Source organism: Vigna radiata, chromosome 1 (assembly GCF_000741045.1).
Source record: "Vigna radiata var. radiata cultivar VC1973A chromosome 1, Vradiata_ver6, whole genome shotgun sequence".
In the NCBI taxonomy this organism is placed as follows: domain Eukaryota; kingdom Viridiplantae; phylum Streptophyta; class Magnoliopsida; order Fabales; family Fabaceae; genus Vigna; species Vigna radiata.
In genome coordinates, this window is record NC_028351.1 from 5794100 (window position 1) to 5804945 (window position 10846).

The 10846-nt window shown below is 32.4% G+C and overlaps 1 protein-coding gene across 1 annotated transcript; it reads right to left on the reverse strand.

The window, feature by feature from the left end:
• Positions 1-208: 208 nt before the first annotated feature.
• Positions 209-1134, reverse strand: LOC106768173. The gene has a single exon (XM_014653166.2). The coding sequence runs from the start codon at positions 952-954 to the stop codon at positions 388-390; it is 567 nt and encodes a 188-aa protein (XP_014508652.1). The 5' UTR covers positions 955-1134; the 3' UTR covers positions 209-387.
• Positions 1135-10846: the final 9712 nt, after the last annotated feature.

Consider the following 10846-nt stretch of genomic DNA (forward strand, 5'->3'; position numbering starts at 1 on the left):
TATTGGAAATAGCTCGACTCAATAATTAAAACATAAATTTAACTCAATTTTAAGAAAATTATGCGGTGTGAAATTTGTAATCATTTATTTTCCATGGAACACATCCTAATTTTAGATTAATTAATTTAATTTTTTCTTTTTTTCTTTATAAATAAAGAAAGATTTATTATGATAATATTAGTTTTAGCTTTTAAGATAATGAGGTATAATTTCTGATTACTGAACATATATTTTACAAAACCAGTGTATATTATATATCCATTAAACTCGTATTTATCTAGACAAGATGAATATGTATATGGCAGAGAGAGAGAGAGAGATGAAGATGGATACATAGTACTTCCGAACTATACGATGTGGTTTGAGGATAGGAAAAAGCTACGGTTATCATCTGCCCCAGAAGTTAGAATGGTAGGGTGATTCAATGGCAGCCATTTTCTGCTGCAAGTTGAGGTCTTTGTAAAACCTCTTGATGAACTCCTCAGCCGCCACGTCAACCTGGTTGTCCTCGTCCTCCTCCTTCAGAGGGAAGGGAGAGTCCGTGATTCTCACTTTCTTCCCAATCGGACTCTTCACCAGAGGAGAACCCTCCGTCGGGTTATTGCTGTTCAGAATCTCCAGCACTTTCTGAACGCTCGAAGCGTCGCCGTACTGGGGGAACCGGGTTCGGTGTTTGCCGCGTTTCGTGACGTGGAAGGGGAAGGTGACGGCGGGGCTGTTGCTGCAGCTGAACTCGTAGTCGCGGTGGGGGTAAACGGCGTCGTGGTGGTGGCGCTGGAGGTGGAGGATGGCTTTGGCGGCGGCGAGTTTGCCGCCGTTGAAGTTAAAGTCAACGGCGTGTTTACTCTTCGCTATGCCTTTTCTCAACATCAAGAACACGATCCTTACTACGTTCCAGAGCTTCCTCGCCGCCGCCAACTGTGGGCTTGGGCTTGGGCTTTTTTGGATTTCCATTGTTTGAAGATGGTGAGTGGGTAGTGAATGAGACTCTGTTATTGTTATGTGTTGGAAGAGATGAATTGGAATGTTTTGCGGAGTGTCAAGCGTGGGAGTATATAAAGGACAGTGTTTGGATATTATTATATTGTAAACCTCTAAAGTACCACTTTGAGAACTTAAAACTTTTAATATAATTTTGGTTTAATATTTGGTCCCTCCTTTGGAAGGGATTGTTCAAAGTGGTCTCTCCTTTTTTCAAAAGTTCACTTTAGTCCTACCTTTCGCAAAAACTGATCAAATTGGTCATTTTTGGTAATGGTGTTAAGTTCACTAACGGCAGAGCTGCCAGATATGTAATGTTTGATAATGTGACATTGTAATTTGTTTTAAAAAAAATATATAATGATGACGTGTAAATGAATATAATTAAGGTTGGATTAAAAAAAGGAGGGACCACCAGAGAGGTTTGCCTCCCTACGCTGCCGCCTCTAAAAGTCTCTCGCCGAAATAACCATCTCCCTCGGCCTCCATCTTCCTTGCCAGAAACGCAAATCTCCACTGCAGAGTCGTCCTCCCAACGGATTAACACGCCTCCACCACCACTCTCTCAATCTCCCAAACACAACACCACTACCATCGTTCTCGTTTATCACCTAAAATTCAGACAAACTCAGCCATGACGCAGAATGCCACCCAGTCCACCATCGCATCATCACCGTGCCGTCATTGCTTTTGCTTGTTCAAGCCACCGAACACAACAAAACCTCCTCCATGGCATTGCAGAATTACCATCTTCATCACGCGAAGCTCCTCGCGTCTCAACCTGAAACGCAGAAAACCAGAAACCTAACAAAACCCAGAAACGTGAAACCATCTCCTTCCTCGCATCCTCATTGTGAGAGCGAAACCCTAAATGCGACATTATCCAATCTGCGAGCAGCGTCTCCGCATGGGAAAGATTTCAAATCCCAATTGAAATCGAAAATTTGGGTCAAAAATTGGGAACTTAGGGGTTTGATTTTAGGGTTTTTGAAATTGGAAATTTTTCTTTTGGGATTTTTATTCTTGATTTTTCTGGTGTTGCGATTGGAGGGGTTGAGATTTTCATTTTTAGATTGGATTTTTGTGATGGTTTTTACGACGGCTGACGGTAGTGGCCATGAGGGTGGCAGCACAAGGAAGAAGAAAGGTTTCTGCATTTGATTTTTGAGAATGGAAATTCCCAATTTGAGAGTAATTAGGGATAGTTATAATTAATTACCCCAAATGTGTTGAGAGAGTAATTAGGGATAGTCAGAATTAATTCCCAACCTGAATTATATTCATTTACACATCATTATTTTATATTTTTTTTAAAACAAATTACAATGCCACATCATCAAACATTACACACCTGACCGCTCTGCCGTTAGTGAACTTAACGCCGTTATAAAAAAGGACCAACTTGAACAGTTTCAGTTTTTGCGAAAGGTAGGACTAAAGTGAACTTTTGAAAAAAAGGAGGGACCACTTTAAACAAACCCTCCCAAAGAAGGGACCAAAATATATATTAAACCTATAATTTTTCGCTCGAATCAAAATCACGTTGGTATATGAAAGTTTTACTCTTTTATAGCAAATAAGTTATTTTTCAAACAAAAGCACGATTCAAGTGTCAATTTCTTGTGTTTTTAATTCATATTTTAGGATAAAGATGCTTAGACAACATTTTTTGACAATATTTGAACATCATCATACATGTCATTGTGTGATTGATCCATGGTAATGTTATTATGTCATTTGGACCAATCACACAATGACACATATGATGATGTTCAAATGTTGTAAAAAAAAATGTTGTCTATCCCGTTACCCTTTATTTTATATCTCCTGGTCCACTTTTTTTTTGTGTGTAGACTTAACAAAATTTACTAAAAAAAAAATATTAAAATAAAAAGAAGGGTTGGAGTAAAAAAATAAAGGTAAAATTAGTTGAATGAAATGGGGCATGGAATAGACGAGCCAAAAGCACGTTTGAGAAGCAGATGAATGATTGGGTTAGTCGTTATTATATTGTTTGTTTGGAAGTTTGTGCATTAGATGGAAGTTGGATTGGAATTTACTAGAAGGTCTCCATTATAGAAACTAATAATAATCTATAACTATTATGGTGACAGTACAACGGTTAACGTTTGACGTAGAGACTAAGTTTGTCATAACATAATACACAATGTAACAAAATCGAAAGACATGCGTGTATCGACTATAGTCAATTAATTTTCAGACACGTACCTTAGAAATAAATAATTGCATTATTCAGTTTTTTATCCTTTCTTTCTTATATCCGAGTTCGTATCTAATTATTAATTATTTTCTTTTTATTCATAAAAATAAACAATGTAACTTAGTTACACTTCTTAACTTCTTAATTATTTGAAAGTAATAATATAATTAATCTCCATATATTTCCAACCATTTTCAAAATAGAAAATGATATTTTGAGACCAATTTTTTGACACCATTTTAACACTGCACACGTGTCAAAATGTGGTTGGACGATTTCAAATTAAAAAAAAAAAGTTTGATTTTTTTCTTCCAAATATACCTTTGTTTTAGTTTTTTTAATTTAAAATCGTCCAATCACGTTTTGACACATGTGCAGTGTCAAAATAGTGTCAAAAATTGGTGTCAAAATATCATTTTCCTTTCAAAATATATCAATACCATTTTGTATAAGTGGAACTAATGTTTCTTACATTGTACTCGTTTTGTTTTATCATTTATGTACACATTCAATGGCTACCCTTTTGATCCATCACCATTCTGGTCCCCAACGTTGAACTCCACATGTTTAAGACAGAAAAAGTTACACACTTCCAAGACAGTACATGTATGTATCTCCATGCTTCTTGGAAATGGCTAATATGCATCCTAATTACTATGAATTATGCATATAATGATGAAGTAATTAAACACTTTGTTTCTCTTAATTATTTGTCCCAAAATTCTCAATTGTTAACTTTGATGTTATTACAAAACTGGCTTTTGGGAAAATCCAGGTTTCATGTTTAATAAAAATATTCATAAATTTATTATCATAAAATTTTAAATTAAAGATAATATTAATTTTTTTTATTATAAGATGTGTTAATATAATTTTAAAATAAACTTTACGGTTAACTTCTCTATGCAAAGTCCGTTTTCTTGCTAGAACTCAAAACAATAATTGAATGGATGAGAATTAACGATTGGTGAAATAACAAAAGAATGAAAAGAAAATTTGCTTTATGGAAAGTTTTGAAAACTCAAAGAGAAAGAGACAGAAAATTAGTGAAAGATTATTGCTTAAATCTCTGTTTAATCGACTAATTAAACCTGACAAATGTCAAACACACATGATTACTCGTGTAAATTAATCAGATATTTTGTCCTAAATCACGAGTGGTCCAGCTAAAAGATATGCATTGAGCAGTAATAATTGTGAACTCTTGTCTTTTAATTGTAATGCATTTGCTTTTTGAACTTTTTTTTTTTCTGAATAGAACCGTTAGAATGCTTTACACTTAAGTTTTTTTCATGGTGGTCTCAGTTTATAATTGATGGGTCATTTATGTTTTCTTGCCATTTGGCTTCGGATTCATCTGCCACGAAAAAGTGGTACTTGTATGTAATAAATTATAACTTTTATATCTTATGATTATAATATTAGAAAAATATGGGTGATCCACATATTATATTTAATTAAAAAAACAAAACGTTAATTATGTTTGGAGTTTAATTTGATAATGAAAAGAAATTTTTTTATTTCTTAAATTTTAATATATTTTGATTTTGAAACTTTAAAAATAAATAAGCATAATTTGTTTATCTAAAGCTATTAATTCTTTTCACTGTCAAATAAAGTTTTATTAATTTAAAATCTTATTTGACACTAAAAAAATTTACTATAACTAAGTTAAAAAATATGTAATCTTTTTTTTTTTAAGTTCGTGCTTCAAATTGTTTAAAGTATGAAACGAAAAAGAATTTTAATTTCACATCAAATTTAAAGATTAAAAATATATCTATCTATTATAATATAAGTAGATAAAATACTAACAAATTAAACTTATTACATGTGACGTCCCAATTATATAGAAAAAAAATATATAAATAAGACGTCATCATACATAATATTTGAAAGCAGTTAGAGAATAATGGAGGTGTTTACAGTCATCCTTAAACAGTACAAGAATCTAGAATTGGAGTATCATAGACCTCTTGTAAAAACACTAGGAATTTAAAACTTTAAAAACATGATAAAGTTCTTCAGAATAAATTGAGATCAAAATAACAAGGCCTAAAGAACTAAGTTGCAACATCTCTGTTTCCTTCCAAGGCTCTCTCCAAAGTAACTTCCTCGTCATCTGCTCCCATCCAAGTGGATGATCATCGCAAAAGAAAACACATACAACATGGCACAAACACAAACAAATGCAAGGGTGAGCTAATTATATAAAAAAACATGCAATTATACCAACATGAACATACTGGATTCAACCCAAGTAAAGTATATACAAGCAAGACAATATATACAACACAGATCCTAACATATTATCTTCTAGACTTGACTCGTCCGGACTTTAGAATGATAGTCGAGCTATGGCGGGCCATGCACCCGTGGTGGCTTGTGATACTTAGGCTCCCCCGCCTTGGGCTCCCCCGCCCTGCCACTCACGAGGTTAGTCTATTTCGCGCCCTGGAGCATGATGGAAGCCTCCAAGACTAAGACCTCCTGCTACTCCTCACCACATGGTTCAGTCATCTCTACGTGAGAAGAAAGACCATTGGAGCGTCAAGAAGACCCCCAAGACTGAGCTCCTACTTTCATTCTAAAACACTAAGAATCTCACCAAGAGATTCGGTACATTAATGCACACCACGAATAACCTTGAACTCATATTTCAAACCCCATATTTTTGAATCATGACCAACATACATGATGAAGTTAAAAGGGTAGAGCCATATCCAGTAAAACATACTTCATAAGATTAAAAGTGGACCTCACAGATCCAATAAAAATAAAACTTATATACTACCTTCATAAAAATACAAGTTACTGTTTCACATCATCTTTAATCTTAATATCGACACCTAATAAATCTTTCTAAATTTTACTTATTCTTCCAATTCAAAATGGAACCCACACTGAATTTACCATATCAAAGAATGGTGCTGCACCTATTAATTCTTTTCTACAACCTTATGTTTCTAAACCATTTAAATTCTAATAATCACTCGTCCTTTTCCATAAAATTACTGTGCATAATTCTCAATGTTTCCTATCATCATAATGAATCTAAGTTTCTTCTATCTTTATATAGAAATAAAAATAAAAACCAAAAGAAATCACGTAAATAATTTAATTAAAAGCATAGTGATAACTTTTTGGCAAGTATACCAAATCGTTACAAGTAATACAGTGATAAGAAAAGTATCGTTCTCCTCAGGGAATTTGTGTAACGTTATTTAATTTAAAAATTTTATCAAGATCAATTCGTGTTGTGAACGTCGCTTTGAAATTTTGCATAAAGAACACAGAATTTAACAACGTAAAAATTAAGATGAAAATATAATACGAACAACCATTGGAATTGGTTTCAGACTAACATCTCAGTAAAATCCTGTACAATATAAGACCTGTTCATGCATTCACAAGTTGATATCTTGCTTTAATTCCTCAAAACAAGTTCTAAAATTATTCCTTAAATTATTAATTCCTTAATTAATTTAATGAATAATTTTGCATTGAGTTCAGATGTTCAGAATGACTAAAAGCATGTAAGTTATTCCTAGCGTAATAACTTTTAGCTTCTTTTCTTACGTTTCTGGTTCCAAAAATACTTCCCAAAAGAGAACCTTTAAGAAAAATTATACTTCCATATAATCAAAATCAAGTAAAGAAAAGAACATGAACAAATACATTTATTGATCAGGACAATTACATCAATGTTTTGCCATACAACCAATTCCAATGAAAGAAAATTTAGCCTATCTTAGACATCACAAACGTACTCATTTTAGCAATTCCTTGCATCATGTGTAGTCTTGATGTCTTCAGATAGTCTTCTCAGCGTCTTCAATGGTCTTCAGAGGTCTTCTCCAATTTTTTTCTTGTGTGTCTGAAGATAAACTTCCTCTGTCACGTATCATTAAGAGCCAGTTAATTTTTCAGTAACTTGCACCATTCGCTCAGCGCACAGAAGCAGATTCGCTATGCGAATTAGTTTTATTTATGCAGCTCAACTGCTGTAATTCGCTCAGCGCACAGCTAAGGTGCGCTTTGCGAATTTGCCATTTTTTTCTCTTTTCTGCTGTAATTCGCTTAGCGAACCAATACTGGTGCGCTTAGCGAATTATTGAATTTTGATCCTCCAAATTGGTTGATTCGCTCAGCGAACCAATAGGGTTGCGCTGTGCGAATGTATTCCTCTGGCTCTGCGAATTTTGCTGGCTTTGCGAGAATTGGCTGTCCACTTCACACTTATGCAATTTTTCCTGAACAATAATTTACGAAACACTCTGCTACAAATTACAACTTTTCACTGAGTAAAAACATGAATAATTACATGATTAAGGTAATTTATAAGTGTAAAAATATTTATTTTTCACACTTATCACATAGAATACTTACTACCAAGTATATATATTACTTCATGATAACAATTATTTAATAACATTATTATATTATGCATGCCACCTATTATACTAATACTTTACAGAAATTCATTACAAGAATTAACCTACCATTTCATGATTAAAAATATTATTTGATAACATTAATATAAATTTAAGATATTTCACTGGACTTTCAGACCAAATAAAAGTTACAAAAACCTAGTAAAACAAAAGTACTTAACCAAACTTTCCTTGTTCTAAATTAACAAAACAATTCCTAAATCAATAATTCCTCTATTTTTCATTCTACTTCTCTTTTCTTTGTCTTAGTTGCTGCCACCTACTCCAACACACCACTACTTACTTGGTTCCACACAACCCATCTTCCTTCTATTTTCTCACACTAAACAAACCTTTTTTTTTCTCGTTGTCACGTAAATGAAACCCATCATTTTATTTACACACTCTCACACACATCCAACCCACCCCTCCTAATCCTCATCCTTCCTCTTCTTTCTTTCATTCTCTCTAACCACACCCACACACACCATCATCTCTAACTTTCTTCCTTCCACTCAAAATCCTTATCTCTCTCTACTATAATTTCTTCCTTCACCCGTAACCATCTCCTGCACTCTTAACTTCTTTTTTTTTTTTTTCTACTTTCACAGCACACACATATCTGCACCAGATTTTATAGCATTAAATAAAGATAAAACTTTTCTTCTATCACCTCTCTCACGAATCCGCACCATTTAAACCTTCAAAACCCAATCTTTTACCTGACAACATTTTCTAATATAAAATCCTAGTAAAAATGAAAAGGAGCAGCAACCTTTGTGAATGAACGAGGCACCCTCCTACACTAAGAGAAAGCATTTCTTCCATCAATGCAGAACCCAAAATATAACCACTACATACATTCCTTAACAGCCCAAATTACCACAATCAAGTTCATCAAAACACGTCGCAGACAATCAATTACAGGTTCATCATTTTCACAGTCCAGTTCATACTCAATAGATATATATAGAAAATGCAGATCAAACAGTACATCACCTTCAAATTCAACATGCATATATTTTATAAAATAAATTCACACAAAATAATGAGCTCCCCTTACCTGGTATTCTCAAAGAGCAGCTAATTAAAAAGTCCTAACAGGAACCCACTCAGCGTTGAAATTATAGAACCGATCGGAACAAGAAATTGTTCGGTTCAAAGTGAAGTCCATGCCACCGCGATCGTTTAGGCACCTTCGATTCAAAATTCAAACGGTTCAACGTTGAAATATTTTAGAGAGAATGCAGAGTTATTATTTAGGAGAAGGGTTTCTGTTTTTAGAGAGAGAAGGGAAAATTGGCAAATGGAGACAGTCTGATTTTTTAGAAAACTCCTTCCTAAGGTCATGGGTCCTTAGCTTATGGGCTGACTGCCTCAACATAAGGCCCAATAGCCTTATTATTTTTCAGGCTCTTACATTATCTATTTTATTTTGTAGATAAATATTTCAAAAGTTAGTTTTTTAATCTTTTGACATTTTTAATTTCTTTTTTACTTATATTTAATTTATTGCCACGTGAAATTTATTTTACCCTTTTTATCTATTTGTTTTATTTTTAATTTTTTTATATTAATTATCTAATAAAATTAATTTTCTTTTTATTTATTTGATCTTTTTGTTCATTGTTTTATTTTTCAACTAATTTGTCTATATTATTCTATTTTTATTTTTATCCTTTTATAACTTTCATTTAATAAATTATTAAAGAATAATTATATTTAAAGTATAATTTTTTTTATACTTTTTTTTTCATTTTATTGTTTTATAATTTATAATTATTTAGTCATTAATAAAATTAAATTTAAAGTCATATATTTTATTTTTATTTCTTAAAATAATATTATTTTAAAATTAATATATATAATACAAATTGTTATTAACATGTAAATTAATCGTATATAAAGGATAGATATCTGTAGTGTAATGAGAAAAGTATATGGATTTTTTTAATGAAAGTTTAGTTTTTTTTATGGGATTTTTATTTGTGTATTGTTGAGTTATAAAAAGTTCAAATTATAAGTATAACATTGCATGATCAATCGTATAATGCATCACACACATTTCCAATATTTTGTGATGTCAATATCATTTTTTAAACTAAATATAACAATAATTCACCTTCTATTTTGCTATTAATTTCCCCTTCGAAATTAAAAACAAAAGTGATATAAATCCTCTTTTCGAAAAAAAAAATTAATTGGTTCTTTACATTAATTATAATATTTAGAATATTATATGATTTTAAAATGGATTGTTTTATCATAATTTTCACAGTGCAAATGCATTTGAGTTTAATTAAATTCTTTAAGAAATGTTTGTTCAGTTTTTTTTTTTTTTTTTCATTCTTGCTTGCCTCCTTGTTTCGGGTGCTGAATGAGGCCACCGCCCAATGGGCTTATACTGGAAAACGATTATTAAAGATTTGAAAACGATTTATTTGAGAAATTGTTTTTGAAAATTTGCTTGCAAAACATTTGGATTTTTTTATTTTTTTGAAAAGTGATTCAGACAAGGACTAGCGTTACTTTTACGTGTTTCTATTTTGGATGGAGAATCAAGGATTACGTAGTTCTGGGTGAAAGATTGTTCGTAAAAAAGGAAAAGGTTTTAGCACAAGGCCTACGCGAACGGTTGCACGTGTGCTTAAACCTTTTAAAATAATTTTTGTTGATATTTTGAAAGGAGAAGAAAAAGGTTTTCAGCACAAGACCGACGAAATGGTCGCACGTGTGCTTAAACCTTTTAAAATATTTTTTGTTGATTTTGTGAAAGGAGAAGAAAAAGGTTTTCAGGACAAGGCCGGCGGAATGATCGCACGTGTGCTTTAAACCTTTTAAAATAATTTTTGTTGTTTTTATAAAAGAAAAAAAAAAGGTTTTTAGCACAAGGCCTACGGATCGCGTGTAACATCCCAAAAATTATATCATAATTTTCGAATGATTTAAACATTATAATATGATAGAACAGTTTAAGAATAAAATAAAGTCATAAGTTTACAGTCATCCAAAATTGACCATAAATTTAAAACTTTACTTACAAAGGATGTATTTCAAAATAGTTAAGTCAACTAAGGAGGATCCTAAGCACTAAGCAGTTGCGTCTCCTTCGTTCTCCAATGCTCACTCCAAGGGTACGTCATCAACTACTGCTCACATCCAAAGGATTGAATGATCATCGCAGGGGAGAAAGGCAAGTACATACAACAAA

Coding starts and splice junctions, on each gene's coding strand:
- LOC106768173 (XM_014653166.2), bottom strand. CDS start 954: ATGGAAATCCAAAAAAGCCCAAGCCCAAGCCCACAGTTGGCGGCGGCG.